General features: G+C 41.5%; 2 protein-coding genes across 11 annotated transcripts in view; both read right to left on the reverse strand.

Annotated features, from left to right (window-relative positions):
- PLEKHA1 (pleckstrin homology domain containing A1) overlaps window positions 1–14,924 on the reverse strand; it is a 36,464-nt gene extending 21,540 nt beyond the window's left edge. For 7 of the 10 annotated variants that reach the window (XR_008330599.1, XM_053388992.1, XM_053388987.1 and 4 more), the window contains exons 1-3: window positions 14,629–14,797; window positions 3,058–3,218; window positions 288–344 (exon numbers count right to left, since the gene is read on the reverse strand). Coding sequence is in view for 9 of the 10 variants with exons in the window: in XM_053388992.1 (XP_053244967.1) it covers window positions 288–344; window positions 3,058–3,198 (198 nt within the window). In the remaining variant the exon portion in view is untranslated. The other 3 variants (XM_053388988.1, XM_053388989.1, XM_053388996.1) reach the window with 3 other exon arrangements.
- Window positions 14,925–24,182: 9,258 nt separating this feature from the next.
- The window catches only part of BTBD16 (BTB domain containing 16), a 28,808-nt gene continuing 27,285 nt past the window's right edge, over window positions 24,183–25,705 (reverse strand). The window contains exons 16-17 of the mRNA XM_053388997.1: window positions 24,524–24,712; window positions 24,183–24,408 (exon numbers count right to left, since the gene is read on the reverse strand). Coding sequence (XP_053244972.1) covers window positions 24,340–24,408; window positions 24,524–24,712 — 258 coding nt within the window. The 3' untranslated portion in view covers window positions 24,183–24,339. The remainder of the gene's footprint in view (window positions 24,409–24,523; window positions 24,713–25,705) is intronic.

Raw genomic sequence — 25,705 nt, forward strand, 5'->3', positions numbered from 1 at the left:
CACCAAAACAAGCCAACTATAAACAGGGGTTTATTGGCTTGTTCAGAAACCATAAATAAAAATGGGCTCAACATGACACATGCACGTGTACAAACACTACCCAAAGTACTGCAACTAGTTTCAGAATTCTGACTTTGCATTCTTCCTTTCCAATGTTTTCAGAAACAATAGCCAAAAGAAAGACACATATTTACTAGCTACATCTTAAAGAAGTTACTCACATCTCAATTCCTTTCAAAGTGTGTTATGAATTTGGAAATTCAATCTTTAGAGGAACACATACATACCTTTGAAATGTAGGTAAGTTTAATGGCTCCAACTGGCGGAGATCCAGAGGGAAGGTTCTGTAGTCAAGAAAATAGCTTTTATTTTATTGTGCAGTGCTATCAATTAAGACAATATATGCCCAAATTTTCAAACCATCACATTAAAAAAAACACCATTCAAAAGATAGAATATTTTTCTAACATGTTCTTATCTATTTGATCTTTATTAGAAAGATCTCCCTCCAACACGGAGGGAGGAGCATTGGCCCCAGTCCCCTGAGGTGCTGGGGTGAAACCCCCACCGCTCCTACCACTGTCAGCACCTGGCACAGGGACGAAAGAAGCAGCTGGAGAAGGAAGGTAAGGAGCTGGGCAGCAGGCAAGTTCCACCCATGATATACTGCTGGGTGAAGGCACCATCATGCTCTGGACCTCAAACCAATCCTGGACGATGTATTGATACATCACCCAGGCCTACTAGCAAGTAGACATGCACACCAAATACAGCTTTCAGAAAAGCTCTGAGGCTTTGTTCAAAAGCTTGAAATCCACATAGAACAAAATATTCTAAGAACTAGTAATTGCAACTCCTTTTTCATTCTTCCCTCTGTGTTATACCCAATTACGCCAGACAGCTTAATCCTGCTTGTTTTCGGAAACAACTTCCTTAATTGCACTTGTTTCATGAATCTGAACATTCCACCTCCTCCTATATTTTAGCTGCTTTTATTTTATTTTTAATTTAAGCAGGTTTTTCTTCTGGCGGATGCTTTTACCCTTTCTAGATTTTGCTAATTTCTCTAATTTGAAAATAATCCTGGCAACCTGTCTGAAGGGTGGGGTAGAAATCTCTATAACATAATTATCCGGCCCAGCAGCACCTTCTGTGTAACAGAATGCTGCTACCATTGTGTTTTGTTATTTTAAAATAAACTCCTACACTAAAACAGCTTGCTAGCATCAGTTTAAAGGCTTAGCCTTAGCAAAACTAGTCTCTGACTGGCTCTTGATTATTACAATGTATTTCAGGTGCTGTGATTCATATACACACTAAAAGGTAAAGGTAAAGGTACCCCTGCCCGTACGGGCCAGTCGTGTCCGACTCTAGGGTTGTGTGCCCATCTCACTTAAGAGGCCGGGGGCCAACGCTGTCCGGAGACACTTCTGGGTCACGTGGCCAGCCAGCACCAGCGCAGCACACGGAAACGCCGTTTACCTTCCCGCTATAAAGCGGTACCTATTTATCTACTTGCACTTAGGGGTGCTTTCAAACTGCTAGGTAGGCAGGAGCTGGGACCGAAAGACGGGAGCTCACCCCGCTGCGGGGATTCGAACCGCTGACCATATGATCGGCAAGTCCTAGGCACTGAGGTTTTACCCACAGCGCCACCCGCGTCCCCCGTATACACACTAACACACACCAAAATCGAATTACTGTTGCCACATAAATCAGGTGTCTCAAATTTAGGACCAAATGGTATTTTGCATCTTTTGCAGAAGTGCTCCACTGATTTCCATGAGTTTTCTCATGGGGCTCAATATGGTTAATAACTCTTTCATTCTGACTGAATCCAGTAAAATCCAAAGATTCTTACAAAATGGGCACAATGGCTCAGCCCTTAAATTGACACATGTCAAATGTACCTAAGTAACCAGGTAAACTTCCTTTGTTTTCACCCAGACATCACCTGGCACTGAGCCAGCCAATTCTTTATTTTCAAGTAAGTTTGAAGTTGAAAACTAGACGTTTAAGTGTGAAAATCCTGACAATACCAACAAAATTGTCTTTCTTTTGTAGATTACAGTGTTACCTTGGGTTAAGAATTTACCGTATTTTTTGCTCTATAAGACTCACTTTTCCCCTCCTAAAAAGTAAGGGGAAATGTGTGCGCGTCTTGTGGAGCGAATGCAGGCTGCGCAGCTATCCCAGAAGCCAGAACAGCAAGAGGGATTGCTGCTTTCACTGCGCAGCGATCCCTCTTGCTGTTCTAGCTTCTGAGATTCAGAATATTTTTTTTCTTGTTTTCCTCCTCCAAAAACTAGGTGTGCCTTGTGGTCTGGTGCGTCTTATAGAGCGAAAAATGCGGTAACTTGTTCTGGAAGTCCGTTCTTAACCTGAAACTGTTCTTAACCTGAGGTACCATTTTAGCTAATGGGGGCTGCCGCTGCACTGCCACCGCGTGATTTCTGTTCTCATCCTGAAGCAAGTTCTTAACCCAAGGTACTATTTCTGGGTTAGCGGAGTCTGTAACCTGAAGAGTCTGTAACCTGAAGCGTCTGTAACCCGAGGTACCACTGTACAGCCTAGTCAAACAACTGCCCAAGAGCCACTCTGAAAAGGAAGTTGGGGTTGGTGGGCCAAAGCGCCACCACTGAAATGCTTGCCAAGATCTATAAACAAGTCTACTTCCCATTCCACCTTTTGTCTCTTGGATGTCAACTGTGGACTGGATGACAAACCTCAGGTACAAATTTAGTCCAGAACCTGCCACCTGCTGACCATCAGCATTCAATCACAGTCTTCACACCTCAATTATTTGGGTCTCAGTTTTATCTTCAAACAAATGTGTCTAGGACTGTAGCCCAAGGTATCCAAATTTCAAATGGTAAATCATTTGACCCATGAAGATGGAATCACAGGGCAAAATGAGAACTTAACAGAATATGTATCTGCACAAAGTTGAAAGGCACGTCAATACTTGCAGAATTTTTCCTTGAAATCTTCCAGCTCAATTCAATCTCATATTATTAAAAAGCACACACATTTAAAAGTATCCTGAAATGTTTTTACCTGTGGATTATCCATGTACCATACCAAATTATCTTCTCTTGTGTCCAATATGAAGTATCTCCGCAAAAACTTTCCACTATTTTCATTTTCTTCAATGTCTAGAAAACCACAAATACGATTTTGACGATCCACATAAGGCATTTCTGAATTTGGACATTACACTGCAAAACAAAGAGTAGCAAATGTTTGCTTTACTAGCTGCACTTAATCAATACTGTTTCATTACTAGTTTCATCTAACGTACTTTCATAGCTTATTTTAGAAAAAGGTGATACTTAAATAAGCAAGCGGGGGGGAATCCCCACTGAACTTTATAAAAAACAAAATAACATTGTGATTCACTAAACATTGCCCCAAACTCTGATTTTCATGAGAGCACAGCAAGAGATTCCAAAATAGATGTGATACTTGAGAATATTTCCATATTGGCCCGAATATAAGCCACACCTGAATATAAGCCACACCTTTAAAATTGATTGGGGGGGAGAGAGAAAAATTAAAAATACCCGAATATAAGCTGCTCCGTTCCCTGCTGCTCCTGGCTGGGGGGGGGCTGCACTGCACTGCTGGCTGCCTTTCTGCTTCCTCGCTCTCTCCCTTCCTGGCCTTGGGGGAGAGGAAGGGGGACTATGCGCAGGGCAGGCACCACTTTGCCACGCTTCTGGTGCTCTTTGCCCAGCGCTCCTGGCTGCATACCGTAAGGTCACGAATATTAGCCACACTTTAACTTTTCCTGGTCAGAATTTGGGGGGAAAGTGAGGCTTATATTCAGGCCAATACGGTACATTACACTCAGAAGCCTGAATAATGTTAAAACTTACAGTCTTCACATAATTAGAATTGCATGCTTCAAGTGCTACCAAGACCCTTTTAACCAAGGTATATAAAACAACAATAGTGGATTTATTCAGTTTCTAGAATATATTAATTATTAAGCTATAATTGTGCTAAATCATTCTTTCAAAAAATATGCTGGGGTTTAAACCCTTTCCACAAGAGCAGTTGCAGACTTGGTTCACCGGCAATGTGTTGCATGTGAGTGTTATATGAAGTTTCTATATTCAATTTATGTTTATTATTTTTTGGACTTTTAAACCTCATACAAAGAGGATGAATACTAATAAAATAATACTGGAGAGGAAGGAAGAGGTGAGGCAGGTGAATTAGGGATAAGGAAATGAGGGTGACATATTTGAATGCTTGATTACTTTTAATTATTGTTTGTTTGGCCGCCTTATCCTCTAAGCTTTCAATTAAGCATAATTGTGTTAAGTGAGCCCTTCTGGCACAGATACAGCATTTTTTTTGAAAAATAACTGTTACAAAATTATAAATAATATTATAGGCTCAATCTAAGTGTTGGGCTATGACCTGGAAGACCATGGTTCAAATCCCCACACAGCCATGAAACTGACTGGTTGACCTTGGGCCAGCCACCACCCCTTAGTCTAAGCTACCTCACAGGGTTGTTGTGAGGGTGAAATGGAGAGGAGAACCATGTACACCACCTTGAGCTCCTGAGAAGAAAAAGATGGTATATAAATGTAATAAATAAAAAACCACACAGACTTAATTGGGCAAGTCTTGGTGCAACTTGCTTTCAAGCAAATGACTGAAGCTTAAGGCAAACATACTGCAGATTTGGCCACAATGGATCTCTCCACATGTTATCCTAGTTGATAGGGACAACTGGCACTTCTATTAAGCTTGTTGATAAACTGAAAAACAGAGTAAATCTCAACAGCCCAAGGGCACCACAAATTAGGGCAATGAAACTCTCCACCAGTGTTAGAAATTAGCCAAGCCCCAGGTGTATTTTGTGACTGGTACAGATCCAATTCCAACCACGTGGAGATCTCTGAATGCCAGGCTGGCAACTGGGGAAAGCAAAATGTCACTTAGAGAACGATCTGAAATATTTTCCTTGAAGCTTCAATTTGTTTTATTCTGGATTGTTTTATCTGATGCTTTAATGCGCTGTAAACCGCTTTGAGATTTGTTCTTAAAAATATAAAGTGGTAGAGAAATCAATAATCATAATTGTATTAATCTCCATTGCAAAAATAAAAGGTGCTGAGACATTCCATTGTGGTAACCATAACCTTGGTTTATGACAATTAGATTATATATCTGAGTTTCTAACACTGCTCTCCACATTTGGCGCAACAAAAATGTATGGCTCTCAGTCCAAATACAAAATGTTTATACTGCCTGAAATATTTATGAAAGCTGGTATCCATTTTAAGTGTGTGTTCATGCCAATTGTATTTTGATTTAATAACTCATTGCTAAGCTCTTGTATCATTTGTTTAAAAGTGAGGAAGTATACATGTAGCAAGTTAATAAAAATATTTAAACAATGATGCAAATGAGGATATATAATCATACAGACAATATGAACTATATTCAAACTTTTGAGATGTCTTAACACCACTCATTCGTGAATGCAGTGGACTGTGGAGTTATAATTATAACATTTGTCAGAACATGTTACAATATTTCACCACAATGCCTTGGAGCCATAGACAGAAACAGTGTTATTGAGAACAAGCAGGAAGAGAGAGAAAGAGAGCGTATTGGTATAAGGATAACCAACAAATACTTTGCATACTCCAGATCTTCTAGGACAAAGCAAGTATGGACACATATTCAGCCATTAGATTCTAAAGTTTATATCTGACATGTTTCCTTTACTACCTATACCACATCCAAGCAGCCAAAAATTTGAGCTAGTTTTATTTTCACTCCAATATGAAGCAAGGCATCATACCTACGTTTGGGAATTCTGTCAAATTAGCCAGGGTCATATACTAGCTAATATTCTCTGTATAAAATCTATAGCTTTGTGGCCTAGAAAAAAAGTTTTTATTTTATTACTCAGGGCCAAACTTCTATGGCCTTTATATTGGGTGGTGTATGTGTGTAATTACCAGATATCCCAGATTTATCCAGCCCTCACAACAGCATAGTCAAGTTTCTTCTGCTTGCCATTTACTGAAACCAAAACATAGTTACATAGATCTCAAGGGTTCAGTATTAATCTGCTTACCAGGAAGTACAGTCAAAACCTCAGTTGTCAAACGTAATCCATTTCGGAAGTCTGTTTGGCTTCCGAAATGTTCGACAACCGTGGCACAGCTTCCGATTGGCTGCAAGATCTTCCTGCACTCAAGCGGAAGCTGTGACAGACATTTGGAAACTGGAGCATTTACTTCCGGGTTTTCGGTGTTCAGGAGCCAAAACGTTCCAAAATGGAGAGGTCCGGGAGCCAAGGTTTGACCGTATATTCCATTCACAAGATCTGGGAAGTTAGAACTACTTCAGTCTTAAGAATAGCCCATTTTTTAAAAAAAGAACTGATTTAAACCAAATTTCCCATGTTATAGGTCATACATTTTCTTAATAAGAATGCATATAAAGTGGCGGCTATAATGTAACAAAACAAACACAACCTAGGGACATAATAAAAGAATGTTTAATCATATAATTCTGCAGCACATCTAAGTTACATCAACTTAGATTTCTATTTAGTTTTCAATACACCTTTAAGGATTTTAAGGACTATCACTAACTGAAAGCTAATGCTAAAATCCTAATTATTTAATGGTTAATGCACATTTATCTAGCAGCAACAAAGCACAGTGGACTTCTGAGAAAACATGCGAATTTACTATGTGTAGAACTTTCAAGAAATTACTGAGCTAAGAATTTTTAACTCCATGAGATGAGCACTATATATCCTTGAAAAGTTGTTAAGATTCATAAGCTGAGAGCTGAACAAATTGCATACGTCAGGTAACTAAATTCTATAAGAAGTTCTCTTAAAGATCACCCTGTGAATGATCCTGGTAAGATACTGGAGGATATTTTCTAGAAGAATATCTGAAGGGCCATAGGTTCCTCACTTCTGTTTAGCCAGGCTTTTACTTACTTGTGGTTGGTTTTTTTTTAAGAATCTGCTTTAGTTTTTAATTTCAAAATTACTTTTTATCCCTTCTGCTACTATATTATCACCTTCTGCCAATGTTCAAGACAGTTATGAGTCACAATGTGCTTCCTGCTTGGCCACTTCTAAGGAAGATGCAAAGCAAAATGCACATTACCCTCCCAAGCTGATAAGAACTAGGAGGAGTAATAACTGTAGCATGATTTCAATCAAAAACAGCTGAGTCTGGAATTATTGCTAATCTTTTGCAGAAGCTACATTCCTGCCACTTAACTTTTGAGGGCCAACACAGTATATGCAAGTATATTAACATCAAAAGTGCACTTCTGGATCTGAGCACTCTTGCAAAGGTTGGAAGAACAGAATTCAAGCTTTTAGCAACCAGTGCAAAAAAACAAATCAAAAGCCACAACACTAGCTCATCTATGTTCACTGCTCTTCCAACCACTCCCTTGCTTTCACAAAAAGACAGATGAAAAGTTAAGTGATTTTCAACATTTCATCTACCTCCCATCACAACCGATCCCAAAGTAGGCTGTTTTTCCATTTCCATAACACTTTGCCCCGGGCACACCCAATACTGTTCAAATAATTTCAAACTGTCTGACAAACTGAATTCTGTAAACTAAAATTAACACAGTAAATAAACACATCCAAATTCAATTAGCATAATTTATTCTGGATCCAGACTGGCTTGTTGCAAAACTCAAAGTCCTGCTTAGTGGGAAGCAAACTAAATACAATACAATGCTATGACACAAAAGTCCAATGCTACATACACTAGGGAGCTAACATACCACAAAAAGAATATTAAGTAATACTATAACCAGGGTTAACCACCTGATGGATCAAATATAGGGCAATCATGTCTTATGGTGATGAAATATTTAAAATTATTTTATTATTATTGTAACACATGTCCATAAAGACAAGTTACTAATTATTATATATCACTAGGTTATGCAAGCGTCAGTAATAAAAGAGGGGGAAACAATTCTCACTAGCTTTTGTTTGAAGCCACAAGGATAGTCTAAACACACACTTGGTTTTCAATTTAGTGAAGAAACACATAGCCACTATTTAAAAAACAGGTATTAGTTTTAAATGCTGTTACAAAGCAGACAAGCAGGCATCTGTTTCTAAATGAAGATAGACAAAGGGTGTGTGTGCATGTGATATATAGATATATCACACCACATACTTCTGTAGCTTCGGATCAAGGGCCCTTCACTCTTGCCTTTGCTATCTGAAAACATAGCGATGCTAATAGAAAATGCTCACTGCATAAATAGCTGCATTCTTGGCTTCACAAAACATTTCACTAGATGAGTAGATTGACTAAGCAACTGAAACACTTCACAAGTCTAAATGAACTTTTCACTGGTCCAGCTTCTGTATCAATACAGAATTAAGTGCCCATGGGGGGCGGGGAATGGGTTTGAGCACACTTAACTCTGTGTGGGGTTGTAGCCTGTTTTTAAAAGACACCATTTGATTTTTGGCACTACATTCAAAAAGAATTTGAAAGGCTAAAGAGATGCAAAGATGAAAACTGTCCAAAGGGAACACAGTACAAGGAAAAGCTAAATAACTATGGACGTTAGCATACATAAGCTTCTGAAGATATGCACTGTGCCTAGTTTTCAAATGCTTAAAATACCATTTTAGAGTGGGACAATATTCAACATTAGTCATACCCACAGCAGACCCACTGAGTTCAAATTGAATAACTTCAGTCTATTGATTTCAATGCACCTATTCTGATCCATTATCTAGCGAAATATCACCCAGTGTCAATAAAATTGAACCTTCTACCAATAGATCTCTGTCATAAAAGTCACACCCTAAATATCTTAGGAGAGAAAATTATACCTATTTCAATAATAATAATAATAATAATAATAATAATAATAAATTTATACCCCACCCATCTGGCGGGGTTTCCCCAGCCACTCTGGACATCAGCCCCAATTTTTAGGATCCTAGTCATCCAAATGCTTGGAATTTTTCCACCTTAATCCTTGTCAATACATCAAAGGCATTTATATCTTGCCTTTTTACCCAACAAGGATCCTCAAGGTGATGAGCAACATAAAAACAAATAAACAAATTAAAATACACTAAAAATAATTAAACAAACAGAAGACTAAAACAGAAGATTAAGAAGAACATATTGGAACGTGACAAATCTGAAACGTCATTAGTATCTTATAGAAATAGATTTTAAGTATTACGAACTAAACTATTTCCCTCAAATAATAGGCATTTCACACAGATTAGCCAAATACATTTATTATAGACCTGAGGAAAATGAATCAAGTCAACAATTTTCTGACGCTGTCTGGAGCTTAAACTGTCAGAACTACTGTAAATTCTTACTCTCTCCATGAAATGCCTTGATTGTATATTGGTCTTTGAAAAATTAGACACCTACACAGCCCTGATGTTTCTGCGTCTTCCTTAAGGAAGTATATCTACTTTTAAAAGCACCAACACTAACTTCCTTCCTTTAAAACAAAAGAAACCCTGTTTCATATTCCAATAGCAGGAAATGCATGGTAAAGTACAGGTTTATAAAAATCAAACTACCATATAATTCAGTTCATAATGAAATCCTTATCGCATAACTGTCTCCATAATGGGATTTCTGCCTGCACTGAAAATAGTCATATACAAGACAGCATGCTTGGAACCCGATGGCTGTCGGAACCAGTCTTCTGTACTTTAGTTGTATGCACCATGTACATGTGGACCAGTAAGCTGAACCCTTATAAGACTTATGTGTGCCAGTTTCTCAAATCTTACATATGGGGAGACCACCTGTTCTGGACTGGCTTGAAATTTCCTGGAAGGAGCTGGTCCATAGCTTGGGGGCACTCCTACAGCCAACATTGTCACTTGATGTACAGGTAGCCTCAGCGACTAGGAATGCCTATCTCCAACTACAGCTAGCTTGATCAACATGCTCTGATAACTTCCAGACTGGGTTATTGTTATGCACTCTGACATAGAGCTGCTTTTGAAAAAGACTGAAATTTCAATTAGTCCAGACCGCAGCATCCACATTACTGTCTGGAGCTCCATTTAGAATTCACATAACCCCTTTCAAAACAAACAAAAAAACAGCAGCACTGATTGCCAATTCATTTCCAGGCCGAAAGATGCTCACACATTAAAATATTAAGTGGATTGTCCATTCCTGCAAAACTGAAAATTGAGTACAAGTGTTGTGAACAAGGCCTTTTATCTAAATACTATTTGTGCAATTCAGCGATAAAGGGAGGAGGTGCTATATATATATCAGTATTTATGTATCAGTCACAGCCTTTGTATCTTTCCATCATCACTGTCCTATTCTTTGTAATGAAGTATATAAATTCCTTGGGTGGTTATTTGATGTGTTTTTACAGGATAGTCCTCCACAGAAATTCATTTTCTCCTTATAGCAATTGAGTAGAAACCATAGCTGGAGTTGCTGCAGCATGCCAAAAGCTCTATACATACAAGCACTGTCTAAATCTCCTGGGTTAACAACTAAATGGGAAGAAAACATACTTATGCACAGAAACATAAGAAGAGTCTGTTGCATCAAGCCAGTGGCCCATCTAGTCCAAAATCCTGTACCCACAGTAGCCCAACATATGCCTATGGGAAGCACTGGTACAACACTGAAACAATGGCACCATCACACCACAAAGCATGAAATGGTGAAAACTAGCCTTTAGTGTTTTGTCCAAACTGCTGATTTCCAGATTAGATGTCACACATGATCATAGACATATTGATTACTAAATTCATCATTTGGTCCCCACTGCAAGACCAACTGCAGTGCCTTTACTAAAGCACACAGAGAAGACTCTGTCAATCTTAGTGAAATACAGTTAGTTACTGAAACAACTGAAGACATACCATCTGAAAGAAAAGGGGATGGAAACAGAACTTTTGCAACCATTAACTGATTGGCAAAATATACATTCATTGATTCTGTGAATATGGATGAGGATGTGAAATGAAAGTATTAGGAGAAGAACCTTTTTCCCCAGGAAGCAATTAATTAATCATTCCATTAATAGAGGTACCCTTTCAACTGTTACATACTGACACGTTGTTGCCTACAGGCCCTACTTCTGCAAGTTGCAAACCTTCATGAACTTCCCTGCAGGAGGGACACAATTTCTACTACTTCAACAAGTTGCATGAACAAAATCTGGACCTTACATACCCCTGTGAATTATATATTTGATGGTCAAAATACTATCTCTGGAAATCACTAGCTTAAATGGAAAGCAATTCATATAAGAAAAAGTTGCACTCATGTTAGTAGTTCCCTCCACATCAGCTTAACATCTGGTTTGGCAACTAAGCAATTTTGCCACATTTTAAATTCTCCTCAGTATAACCAGTGCTTTTTTCTGGGGGTACGCATACCCCTAAACATTTTATGAATCTAAGTTTGGCCTCATTTAGGTGCAGTATTTCAATGAGAGTAGGAAAATGAGAGTACCCCTAAACATTTTTTTAGAAAAAAAGCACTGAGCATAACACATTCGTAAAAAATATGTATACAGTACTTAATAACTGGTACAATATTACGCAGAAGTGGGGAACCTCAATCACAGGGGGCTGATAAGGCCCTCTAGCCCTTGGGATTCTCCCCAAGCCACACTTCCTTCCCAACCACACTACTCACTGGCCCTGCTTCATATCTTCCTTTAGTGTTTTTGTCTCACCACAATGTGCCCATGAACTCTAATAATTGGAGAGGGGAATGTGTGTAGAAACTAGCAGGCTGTACAAAGGTAAACATTACATTCACTGCCATGCCCACTTTGCCCCAGCCATGCCCGCCATTGGCATCTGACCTCCAGATGGTTGCTCAGAAAGAACTATGGTCCTCAGACTGAAAGGGGATTCCCACCCTGAAACAGCGTGTTATGTTGATATTAGGCACTTAAAATAGGTGACTGCATAGACTGCATTATAAATGTTAATGATTACATAATCTCCTGAAGACTAGAAAATGCCTCATTGATTCTAGAGCCTATATATGAGAGCAGTTGTCTATTTTTTTTATTGTGGTTATTTGTACTCTTATTAAGCTATGCTATTTCAGAATGTGAGAATGCTACTAATTCCAACTCAACCATCAAACGGCACAAGAGGGGGATTTGGCCACTGGCATAGACACATATTGCAATTTAGGCCTAAGTATCAATCTAGATAAAGGACGCGGGTGGCGCTGTGGGTTAAACCACAGAGCCTAGGACTTGCCGATCAGAAGGTCGGCAGTTCGAATCCCTGCAAAGGGGTGAGCTCCCGTTGCTCGGTCCCTGCTCCTGCCAGCCTAGCAGTTCGAAAGCACGTCAAAGTGCAAGTAGATAAATAGGTACCGCTCTGGCGGGAAGGTGAACAGCGTTTCCGTGCGCTGCTCTGGTTCGCCAGAAGTGGCTTAGTCATGCTGGCCACATGACCCGGAAACTGTATGCCGGCTCTCTCGGCCAATAAAACGAGATGAGCGCAGCAAACCCAGAGTCGGTCACGACTGGACCTAATGGTCAGGGGTCCCTTTACCCTTATCAGTCTAGATACCCCAGATATGCATATCCCAGCACATCAATGGCTGGAGAATATTCTCAATCCATCCCCCTCCCCCAGCCCCCCCAAAAGTCAAAATCTCAATAATTACATTAACGCTTTCTTTGAAGAAGATACTTCAGGAATATCTATGTACAAACCTCCCCATGTAATATACCCATGTTTTAATTTTCTGTTTAGTTTATATTAATTGTTGGTTTTAGTGTATGTGTATTCTCCATCCTGAGACTATTGTAAAGAGTGAATTATAAATGCACATAGAAAATATATACATCTCCAAATTTCTCAGAAAGCATTACTATCCTGTGATGATAAAGTGAAAATAAAGTTTGGCAAACCAAAACAGCTAGGTAAGGAACTTTGAACCCTTTACAGATATTAATGAAGCTAGAAATCCCAGTATTAGCAGGCTTTTGAAGTCATCAAAAAGGAAATACAACACTTAAAGCAAATAAGGTTTTAATTAAAGTATCTCTTCTAATTGCCTTTAAGCTGCTGCTTCAAAATTCTAGTTTGCATCATACACAAAGGCATAACTCCGAAAGCCCACTGAAAACATTTGTCAGCATTCATGTACCCATCCTTTACAAAAGCACAGCATTCAACCACAACCCAAATCACTCTATAATTCTCAAGACCGATAAGATCTGAGTCTCCACAGCATCACACTCAGAATACTGAAGTAACAAAAATTACTTGGTAACAAGATCAACCCCTGACCGCTGGGGATGTTGCATAGTCTCAAACACTTACCAGGTTAATTATACCATGAGCTGCTAAGTTTTCCCCAGGGTAAAAAGTCACTTTGGGAGTCCTAGTCAAAGAGTAGGCAGGCATTTAAGAGAAAATGCTACATGCTGCAGAGCTAAGCAAAAGCAGAGGGCAGCCTTTCCTGAAAATCCATTTCAAAGAGGTAATCGCAGACGCCCTCATGACACCAATCCTTCAGCTCCTCAGCATGCCAGTTTCAACATGAGCACATACAAACGACACACACCATATCCTGTCCCCTATTCCTAGGGCACAGCAACTAGGCCAGCTGCTCTCCCCACCCGCACTTCCCACCCCAAAAACAAACAAAGAAAGAAATATCTACCAAGAGGAGCCCTGTCTGGATCATAAGATCATAAAAACAGAACCAGAAACATACAATTGTAAAATTGGGAGGGACCACTCTGGTCCAACCCCCCCCCCTGCAATGCAGAAATCATTTTGCCCAACGTGGGGCCTGAACCCCGAGATTAAGAGTCTCACGCTCTAACCACTGGGCTATCCCAGCAGACCCTACTGCACACACAGTAGTAGCCAGCCAAACGCTTCTAGGGGATGAAGGCACGGTAACTATCCCGCGGTGTTGCCCCGCAACATTCTTATTTACCAATTACTTAAAACACCCGGCAGGATATCCCTGCCTGCGGAGAGGGAGCGCGACCCCAACCCTCAACATTCAGGAGGGCGCGCTGCCCCTGGCAGACCCCAGAGCCACCTTGAGAGCTTAACAGCCGCCGCCGCCACCACCGAGCTCCCTACTCTCGGGAGGCCAGAGGTCCACCACGGCAGCCAGGAAGGAGCTTCGCCTGCAGGGGGGCAACAAGCACCTGGCTCTGGGAGGAGGAGGAGGAGGAGGAGGACATGCCGCCTTGCCAGCCCACAGCCGCCTCTTCCAGGCTCTGCAAAGGCTGCCTTGCCGCGGCCAGTGGGCTCCCACGCCCCCTCCCATCTTCCCTCAGACCTGCACCTTCCGCCCCGGAACCTGTTTAACCCCCACCCCCACTCTGCTCACCTTAACGAACCACCAGAGCAGCCCCAGCCCTGCCAAGCCTCCGTCTTTCGCCTCACAGCCTCCGTCCTGGCGGCCCCCTACCTTCCCCCCCAGAGGCCGCCTCGCCGCCGGGCTCCCTTAGGCGAGGCGAGACCCCTTTCAGCCGGCGGCGGCATTAAGCGGGGAAGCGGAGCGTTTGTGTGTGTTTTTAATACCCCGCTTCTTCTTCCTTCGGCCCTGCTCTCTCCCTCAGGCGGCCGGTACTCACTCAAATCCGCGGAAATTCCTGCGAGAGCCCCCCGAAGGCAGAGCGCCCTACGAAGCCGGACCAGCCGCTCCCCGGCGCGGTCCCGCCCTCTTTTCCTCTCGGCGCTGGAGCTCTTTTTCTCCCCCTTCGCTCTCTCTTCTCCTTCCCTCCTCAGAGGAGAAACTTTATTAGTTACCTCAGTGTGAGCTACAGGAACTGCCTGCTCTCTCGAGCCCAGGGCGCATGCACCAAGTTCCCGCCGCCAAAGCTTGGGATGGGGGTGGGGGTTGAAGTCGGTGAAGGACTACAAGTCCCAGGAAGGCAATGCTCCATAAGGGAGCTTCGAAAGCCTGGTCTTCTCTTGCTGAGAAGGCATCATGGGAAGTGTAGTCTTCCCAGCGCCTCCCCCCCGCGTCGCGCGATCGCTTCGGAGCCCGTTGCATGCTGGGATTTGTATTCCTCGTTCCGTGGAACTCAGGCTACAGGCTCGGACCTGTCATGTATTCACTAGGGTCGGGGGAGGGAAGTACTGAAACGAACGGCAGGAATGTCCCCGTTGGGGACAATGGGAGCTCTCCGAAGGTCCATAGGAAATAATGGGAGCGGAGAGTGCCAATTGGTGTAACTGGGCTCCATTGAAAGAAAAGTAAACTGCAAATAAAACGTGGCGTGGAGTCTTGAGAGCGAGTGGAATGGGTCACAAGGATAGAAATGCAATACAGATAGCTTTATCTCGCTCTTCCTGTTTTATTATTTTAACTGTCAGGTTTTTGGGTTTAGATTTAATATGGATTGGATTTATTCATTTTTTGCAGCATGTGCACCACTTTGCTTCTCCTTTTTTGCAGGTGGCTTAGGATTCTTTTAAATAAAATAAATGATTAGACTGTGTTGACCATGTACACTACCTTTCTCTCCATGGAGAAAAGGTAGGAATTAAAATTAGTAAATAATTATCCCCCTTACATACATGTTCATTAACTAAGATAAGATAATATTGGTCATTATATTGACTAATGTAACTAAATCAGATAAATATTTTGGGCCAGCTATAAAAGGCTTTGTAATCATGATGGGATATAGGAGGTCTGACATCAAATAACTGGGATTTATCCATTATTCCTGATTCCGATACAAAGATTGCATAAACATTGTTTGCAGTTCGGTGCATAAAAACTGAACCATAAAAACTGATAGATTTTTCACTGTTGCTGAGCATGTTTCAAAGCACACTGTGTTGGTCAAAGGACAGAAGATACCATGTGGTTGCAGTGCTTTCATTTATTAGGCCAAATTACATTAGGGTAGGAGTCTGCATGCTCTCTTGCATAAGCTGATGCAATAAAATGTATCAATGTTTAAACAAGTTCATAACTGCAGAGAAGTCTGAGTAAATATAATTTTAAAAGCTCTCCTTTGTTCTGTGTTTTAAGTCAGAAGTCTAGTAAATTCAGGCATTACCTCATAAAGCTTTGAGAGACCAATAATTGTTCTTTCCAATGGTGTCATAAAACCACTTTTACAACAATCAATTTTAATTTTGCTTCCTCTGGAATATTTAATATTGCCCACTGTGCAGTAGGGCTCCCCCACCCCCTTTTCAGGCTTAAAACAGGGGGGGGGGTCTCTAAAAGGCCTCTTCTATACTCAGCTCTTGCATGAAAATACATCTTTGTTGTAAGGAGGCTTTCAGTAATCGCACTTCATAATGAAACAAAAGCTGTAATCAGAATGCAACAATGAATGCTGAAGTCAGCTGTGAACAATGGTTTGCAATTACCATGGCAACATTTTCTACCAAACCCATGAAGGGTCATAGAGCTTGCTCCTTTCTCTGTGAGAAAGCAGCTTTTCATGCATTCACAATTATTCAAATGTTTTAAATTATCTTTCAGTAAAAGTCCCAGAGTCACACCATCTAATAGTGTATCATGATTCATGAAGAAGTGACGAAACTTTCACCCACAATGTCTGTCGTGTGCCAGCAAAACTTGCATTGTATAATTTACACAATGGAGAATGTGGTACTCTTTCATAGTTTGATTACATATAACTCAAGTTTGACAAGGCACCATCCTGATTCCTAAAGAGTGCCTAATAATGTCTCGGCAGCTACCATCGTGGCTGCTGATCTTTGATTCCTTCTGTGCACATTTTGTGAAATGCTCCCATTTGACTTGATTTGATTTGGATGTACTGTTCCGTTTCTGTTGAGGATGTCTGGGCTGCCTCCCTCATTTCACACATTTACAACTTTTACTGGACATGTTTACTTAGAAGCAAGTCTTACTGAGATTTCTAGGAAGTGTGTTTTGGATTGAAGCTGTAGGTTTCAACCCTATGGTGGGGGCATGGGCGTAGCCAAGGGGGGGCAGCTGCCCCCATCTAAATCAATAAAAATACATAGCAAACTGAGGTTCTGCCTCCCCCCTAACAAAAGGCCTGCCCCCCCTAACAAAAATCCTGGCTATGCCATGGTGGGGGGAAGGGAGATGACAAATATTTAATCCCCCCCACAACTTTATGTATCATTGGAAACATGTGGAAGGAGAAACTTAGATATGCACACAACTGTGTCTAATTTTTCCCCTAATTTGGGGTTGTGTCAAGGGACTGGGAGACCTTTGGATCTAAGCTGCTTCTTGGCACACCCATGGAATGTGGGTTGTGTTTTTTTTTTACCCTTCTGACATCAGAACTTCCAACACTGGTTTCAGCAGAGCTTCAAAGGGTTCAGCGACTGAGCCTCTGACATCTCTGTTCTATGGCTCCTGTGGTCCTCCACCCCATCCTCCAGGGGCCATAGGATTGCACCCTGAGAGTACCTTTGAGCCCTCTCACAGTTTTCATTTCTGTGATTCTGCATATAAGGAATGTGATGGGACCTAAGCAACTGGCTGTTTTTAATATACCATGAGAAGTTCCAGTGATGCAGCTTGGTTACTTTTGGAATATCACTGGAAGCCTATTGCGTCCTTTGCAATATTTGCAAATATAATTACAGATAGCCTGACGCTGAAACTGATGAAACGCTCTATATTTATGCTGAGACCTAAATATATTCAAGCTTGTGACAAGACAGATTTGCCTCCAGGTGAGCCTGCAGGGCAGCTACAAATGTTAATACTGTTGCACACCACCCCATCTCCGAGCGGGGTGAGATTCCATGGGTTCCAGGCGTTTACCCAGAGTTTGTGTTTCCCTTGGAATGAGGAAGTCTTTGTGATATATATATTTACACATATATACAACCTGAGCCTGCGATGGAGGGCTTTGCAGCGTTAACACCCCAAGACGGCCTTACTTCGCCCAAAGCTGCAGACTTGGATTCAGACAGAAATCAGTCATTTCTTCCTCCCCCCCCCCCCACTTCTCATCTTGCTGCTTTCCTTCTAGCTCACATCACTCCTACTCTCAGCTCTGGCTTTGTCCTTCTAACTATCCGTGAGCTGAGGGAGGAGGCCCACTCACTTGCCACCTCACACAGAGCCACTCCCTTTGTTCCCCTAATGGCCCACCACCTCACCAGGAAGCTAGCTTGGCTATTCCAAGAATTAGAAGGGTCTCAGCACGCAGCCCACTCCCCAACCCACAAACTCCTAACACTCTTTTCTTTTCTTTTTGGCCACAAAGCACTGGCTCGATCCCGCAGGCTAGCCAGTTCTTAAGAGCTCTTGTTTATTTTTGTGGTGTCATGTACCACCAGGGGTAGGAAATAATAGCAGCTTATTCACTGTTGCTGCAACTTGCATCTAAGGAGCATATTTAGCAGTGCTTTTTTTCTGGGGAGATGCAGGTGGACGCATACCCCTAAACATTTTGTGAATCTAAGTTTGGCTTCATTGAGGGGCAGTATTTCAATATAAGTAGGGAAATGAGAATACCCCTAAACATTTTTTTTAATAGAAAAAAACCACTGGATAAAAGCATAAACTAGCACCACTGCACTTCCTTCCTCCATAACATAGACGTTCGTCTGGTTACTTTTTTGTTCTTCTGAATTTTGTATTCCCTTTGTTCCTTTCCTGTTGTTCGGAAATGTTTATTATTCTATACAGTACGATTCTGGTAGGAAGAGTATACATAGTAGCTTATCCGCACACAAGCAACTGTGACCTTCAGCTTAGCCATGTTATTTGTTTTGGATGGGAGGAGCGTTGCCATGTCATTACAGGTAAAGGGCTTCCCCAGGTCCATTCTTTTCAAACAATGACATTTCCTTGAGTCATTTTATCATAGCCATGTCAGTGAAGTTCTGCTTATGGCCATTCTTTCTTTCAGCTCAGAAGTTCCCTCAAAGGGCACAGTCAATTCAGAGCCTGATACATGTGCATTTATATCCCATTGGTCAGGTTGCCTGCAGTTTGGGGGTTGCCTACAAGACAGTGTTTCTTTTGTAGCAATATTACCACTTCCCTAACACTGAAACAACAGTATTTTGGGAAACAGAAAAGTGTGTTTACTTTTCCAGTACCACGACCATCAAATCATCTTCTTCTTTTTATTTGGCAATCACTCATAGCCGAGTAAGATTGTCTTCCATAAACATGGTTTTAGCAATGAGTCCGTAAGTGACTGTGGAGGCCAGTTCTGGATCCACACGTCCTTCCACAGTGGGGACATTGGTTTCCGGGCAGGAGTTGATCATGGTGAGGGTTGGTCAAGTGTGCCTTCCTCTTAGCACTTTTCTCCCTTGCGTCCTGAGTTCAAAGCCCATGACACCTTTGGTAAAGGCTGTTCTCCAATTGGCGCACTCGCAGGCAAATGTTTCCCAATTGTTGGTGTTTTTACTACTTTTTTTAGATCTGCCTTGAGACAGTCTTTAAACTTCTTTTGTTGACCACCAACATTACGCTTTCCATTTTTAAGTTCGGAATATCAAATATTATGGCTCCAATAAAATCTTGCTTTTGGTTTAGTTAGTGACCAGCAACACAACTCCTCTGTATACTTGCACATTCTATTTTATGACCTTTGGACATGATCCAACCAATGTTTAAAAAACTGCTGTTAATACTAAAAGGCTCTGATGTGTGTACAGTCTTTTGCTGTACATCTCCAGAGATTAGAACAGCATAGAAGGTGAAAATGGTTCAAAGAACAAATAATTTAGCACTGCAGTAAGTGTCAACTCTCCGTTACACAAAACTGTGATGTTCTATTATTATTATTGTTGTTGTTGTTATTATTATTATTATTATTATTATTATTATTATTATTATTATTCATGTATTTGACAGGACTTGTGCCATGGAATGGTATTAGGATACCTGCAAAGCTCATGTCCTTTGGATGAGAAACACTAAAGTTGCAGGCAGCCAAATATTGGGTGGCTGTCCCTTTGAAATTGATGGGGAACAACAACAAAAATGAAGTGGGAAAAAAGAACAAATGCAATTTGTTTTAAACAAAGGAAACTTTTTAAAAAATCTGCTTCTGTAACGTACAAGGTAGTTCTTAAATTCCACATTAAAAGCAACCTATAAGGCACTTAATATACCTCTGAAAAATAAGGAGCAATACATTTAAATAAATGGCCATGTTCTTACCGATGATATCAACTTTATAAGGTTGTAATTGTAATCTGAGTACACACTGACAAGTTTATAAAAATCCACCTGGCTTTCGCAACAAATATGACTCAGTGAAGGTGATTCATGTAGAAAATGAAGTAATGAATGGTTCAGTTTACCAGTGTTATTTTGGTGATAGACAAGGGGTGTGGTTTACCCCAGCAGTTGTGAAGGATATGCCCCCCCCGCCCACAATTTTATACTTTAAATGGTGCGATCCTATAAATTTTCATTCAGAAATAAATCCCATTGTGTTCAGTGGGGCCTTACCAACCAGTAAATGTGCATTATGAGGTTGCAGTGGGAGTTATTTCTAAGGGAATGCAAAAAGGAGAAACTAGTTCTCAAAAATATCAACTAATAAAATGAACTCAACATGTTTCCGGATTCACGCTCCTTCCTGAGGTGCAGTCTTAAACTTCCAACTTTTATAGAGCAGCTGAAGCAGCCTGCACCAATACTGCTGCCTATTTAGTTCCAAGCGGGCCTCAACAATTTGACTAAGGTTTAATTTCCACACCCCCAAAAGGCAGTATATGAGTTTATTAGCTTAATATATATTTTGTCACCACAGTTTCCCTGAGAAAGAGAATAGAAACAATAATGGAAATAATGAGATTTCTTTCTGCAGAGATAAATTTATGACATCGACATTTTTCCATTTTGTTCTTTTCTTTTGGTGAAGCTCTGACATTGGGACTGAACTCTTTGTTTGTTTATAAATACAGAAATATCGTTGACAGCCGCCAGCAATTACATCATGTTTCCTATATTCACCCACACTGACATACTGACCTATGCTTCCTGTAACACCCACGTTTTGACTCTGTGGGTATTTGTATTATTAGCAGATGCAAATTGTGATTCTGACCTTTGCTGTTCTTGATGCATGTGCTTAAATTTAAAGGACAGAGTTGAAATTTGGTAGACAATGCAGGTATGGAGGTTTTGGTGTGTGTGTGTGTGTGTGTGTGTGTGTGTGTGTGTGTGTTTTGCAGGATTTGTGATTCCATGCTGTTTTTCCCATTTCTTCTTTTTTCCTGGTTAGATTTCTTGAAATGACTTCTGTATCTTGAACTATAAATTATTAAATTTATATCCTGCACTTTTCTCCGGGGAACCCCAGGGTGCTTACTTACACACACACACACACACACACACACACTTTTAAAGAGTAGGACAACCATTTTACTGCCTTTGCACTTCTTTTAGGCTTACAGGCAACTGTGCTCTGTCCTCACAACTGACCGCATGTAAGGGATTGTATTAATTGGCCATTAGCTACGGTTCTCCAAATGAAATAGTGTGTTTTACTCAGTCTTCCTGCACATTAGCTTCCAAACTGAGGTTGCTGCTCTTATCTAATGGGCCAGGAACACTTTGATATTTTACAACAAAGTATGCTTTATTCAGCTGGGTCATGAGTAAGCACCAACCACAATCTTCTGTATTTTTCTGTAACAACTCCACAGAAGCGCAGGAAGGCAAACTCAAGCTTACAAGGCAGAATAATAAAATCATAGAACTGAGGAGTTGGAAGGGTCATCTAGTCCAACCTTTGCAGTACAGGAATCTACACGACAGGTGGCCATCCAGCCTGTGTGCTGAAAAACCTCCAATGAAGAACAGACTCTCGTGTGAGTCTGTTCCACTGTCAAACAGCTCTTACTGCCAGAAAGTTCTAGATACACATAGGTAGCCATGTTGGTCTGACACAGTTGAAATAAATAAAAAAATTGTCCAGTAGCACCTTAGGTCTCTAAGGTACTACTGGACAATTTTTTTTATTTTGCCAAAGAGTTCTTCCTGATGTTTTAGTCAGAATCTCCTTTCTCGAAGGCATTGATTTGGGTCCTGCCCTCCAGAGCAGGAGAAATCAAGCTTGGTCCATATTCCATGTGGCAGCCCTTTAGATATTTGAAGATGGCTGTTGTATCTCCCTCTCCGTCTCCCCGGCTAGACAACAGGCCTGCCACTATGTCATTGTTTGTATCAGCAATGGCATGTTAAAAGCAGGCACACATGCCGTGTGGGGTGGCAGAGAACAAGAGGGTGGATGCCACCTCCCAAAATGACCTTGACAGTCATTGACAAGCAGCTTCCAGGAAAACTTTCAGAGCCCTGAAAATAATGAACCAATTTGGCCACACTGTACAACCAAACGAAGGCAAGGAGATGTGCTGCCAGACTTTCACATGCTGCCTTTCACATGCAGTGTGACAGAGGATAGTCCTCTGTTTGAATGACTTTTAAAGGACCTTCCTTCATTTCATGGTGCCTTCCAGATGTGGTTGGGCTCCAACTCCCATCAGCCCTTGACCAGCAAAGTTGGAAGTTGTAGTCCAAAGACATCAGGAGGCAGCAGGGCTGGTAGCCACCCTAGTCACACACCCATCCAGTTCACGTAAAGGTAGTGGGTAGGAGATCTTATGGGGAACATCAGGTTTGCTCCCGTGGGGAGAGTCTGGAAGAAATACATGCATGAACCCCACAGCCAATGGTAAGAAGTTTATTTAGAATTTTAAAAATCAGGAGGACAAAAGGAAGAAGCAGAACACTACATTAAGAAACCAAAAATAAAGGAAACATTGTTCATGAGAAAACCGGAAGCCTGTTTGTAAGTAGCAAGGTGAGGTTGGATAACTTTGAACCAACAGGCTCCTTTTATTTTCCTCATCATGTTTTCTTCATTTGTCCTCTCTTCCTGTTTTATTCTTAATAAAACTTCATGCAATTTGACTGTTGGGGTCTGAAGTATGTTTATGCCAAGCATTCTTGTGATTTCCCATGTGCCTTGCCACTGGAAGCATACTATGTGGGTGAAAGAGTGGGATTCCAAGGGGAAACAACAGGCTGTGTTGAATTGCAGGGCAGGAAAGGCACCTGGGTGCTAGGCCTGTTGTTTCTGATAAACAGAGATGGATTTAGCTGAGAAGTGCAGGGTGTGGTGTCTCCAAGTCCCTTTGGAAGCAGTTGCTTTGAGCTCCCAGAATTCACCTCACCTGGGAGTTGTCGGGTTTAATAAGGAGTGTGGTTCGGGTTACAACTGGCAACCGGCAAGGCTGGGCATAAACAGGCTCCCCCTTCCATTACCGGAATTACTAAAGGTCCCTCCAGAAATCCCTTTTCTTGTGCATTCAAGATGACTTATGCTCCTGATGCTATTGGGGCAGCTATATGCAACCCTACCTTCCACACTGTTTGTACCTGCAAAAGTTTTGAGACAGTCATGCTGCTTCATTTCCAATCAGTGCACATCTCATAACGTGCTGATGATATCCTCAAACTTTTTATAGCACACCAATGTTCTGGTTTGTTCTTGTCCTGTTTTTGTTGCTCTTCAACCCCTCTGGACAGTGAAAATGTGGTAGAACTGGAGAAGCATAACAGAACTAAAGCAGAATACATCCACCACTATTGCACTGTTACTGTTTTCAAGAACATATTGCAGATTACAATAAAACACCTACCTGGTGGGGCTCTACAGGCAATTTGAGATAGAGCAAGAGCAAAGCTATAAGGCCATACATTTAGATTATGTCTCAGGATTTAGACAATATTGGTGATTCTGGCAGAAGAATTTAAGTATAAACTAGGATTGTTTGGGGTGCTTGATCTCCAGTTTCCTGGTATAGAGGTGGCTCTTGCTTTTATTTGTACAGTAGCCTGTGCAATGGGATGAGGGCTAGACTAGGTGGGGTTACCTGACACTTTTATGTGAGCAACATTAATGGCTTCCCGAAATCAATAACGACTAGATGTGCTGTAGTGCACCTGGCTGAAGGCCAGCTGGGGAGAGTGGAAAAAGAAAGCTCTCTAAAATGCCATGCACACGGCTGTTTGCATCCATGTGGGAGGAACGGTTCGTGCCCTTCATTTGCTAGTGGGCACCAGATTGGTAATTTGAAGCTACACCTAAGCAATTGCAATCTATTTGCAGCATTTGCCACAGGAAACAAGAGTACAATGCAAATAGGGATTAATGTCTAAATGAGCTGAGCATGAGGGAAGGGTGCAGTTTATTCTCCTGTTATGCGAAATGTGATCACCTGCCTGACCAGTGCAGGCCCTTAGACGTATGATATTAACACTCCTACGCATATGCTAGGTGTCAAAATGAGTCCTTCAGCAGAGCTGCCCAGAGAGTGCTTGCTGTCTCTTACGATGTTGGGAAAAGAAGAGAAAAGGTCACATAGATTGGAACCGATGGTATGCATGCTTTCAAAACCTGCATTCAAGAAAGAGGCAAGAGTTAGCACTCAAGTTTCTATCTATGCTATTTAGGAAGTCAATGTAACAATTTTGTTTTTCAAATGTACAAAGTGCTCCCTTCCCTGACTTACCATGCTTTTACAGCTGGGCTTCTTAACTCCAAACCTTTGAGTAAGTCTCTTCGTAGTGAATTCTTCCCATTTCCCATCTATCTGACACTGTGCTTTGATTTCATACTTAACTTCACGTGTCTCCTTTAAACTGACAGGACTCCGTTCGGCAGTAAAAAAAGATATAATTGGATCTGCATGTTTGACTCTCTGAAATGACACAGAGTTAAATTGTTACTTGTCAGCGTCTGTGAGCTGAAGGTACTCAAAAACCTCCACCAAGAAAATCCTAATTCAAGGTACAGTGGTACCTTGGGTTACATACACTTCAGGTTACATACGCTTCAGGTTACAGACTCCGTTAACCCAGAAATTTTACCTCGGGTTAAGAACTTTGCTTCAGGATGAGAACAGAAATCGTGCTCCGGTGGCACGGCAGCAGCAGGAGGCCCCATTAGCTAAAGTGGTGCTTCAGGTTAAGAACAGTTTCAGGTTAAGAACAGACCTCCGGAACGAATTAAGTACATAACCAGAGGTACCACTGTAGATCAATCTCTTTTTACCTAACTGGTCTTCCTAGCTCCCATTGCTTTTCCTTTGGGTATGTACACATTAGTAGCTGCAAAGGCAAGCAAGGTGGCCACTCCCATTTCCTTGTGCATTTCATGTTGCATTTGCTGTACACAACTAGAGAGCAGGTGATGGTGTCTCCATATTATCTGATTTGTTTACCTGCAACTGTACACCCCCCTGAACTCCAGTTCAAGGAAACTGTCGTTCTGCACATGTGGAATGGCTGTCTGAACTGTATACACCTCAACTATTCTGTGACTTGCGAGTCGGAAGGAGGTTGGTTTGAGGAGAAAGCATCCAACAGGAGTATTTCTCAAGAAGCTGCAGGAAACATATGAGTTGAAGCTAATGCCATGTGTACTTGACTTCAGACACCAGAGGTGGGAGTGCAGTGGAGCTGGAATGGCAATATATACATACCCTTTGTCTTAGCTACACCTGCTGAACTGCTAAAGTCTACCTGACTATTAAAGGGGTAGGATCCCTATACTCCTTGGTCACCCTCATGGGGAGTTGCACAAGAGCACTTCTGCCTGGTTTTGCAAGTCAGCCTTAACACTATTTCCCTCCTCCTTATAGCAAAAAATGCCAGTGACACAATCTTCCTTGTGGAAATTGTTTTCAGGGTGT

This window comes from Podarcis raffonei, chromosome 5 (assembly GCF_027172205.1).
Source record: "Podarcis raffonei isolate rPodRaf1 chromosome 5, rPodRaf1.pri, whole genome shotgun sequence".
In the NCBI taxonomy this organism is placed as follows: domain Eukaryota; kingdom Metazoa; phylum Chordata; class Lepidosauria; order Squamata; family Lacertidae; genus Podarcis; species Podarcis raffonei.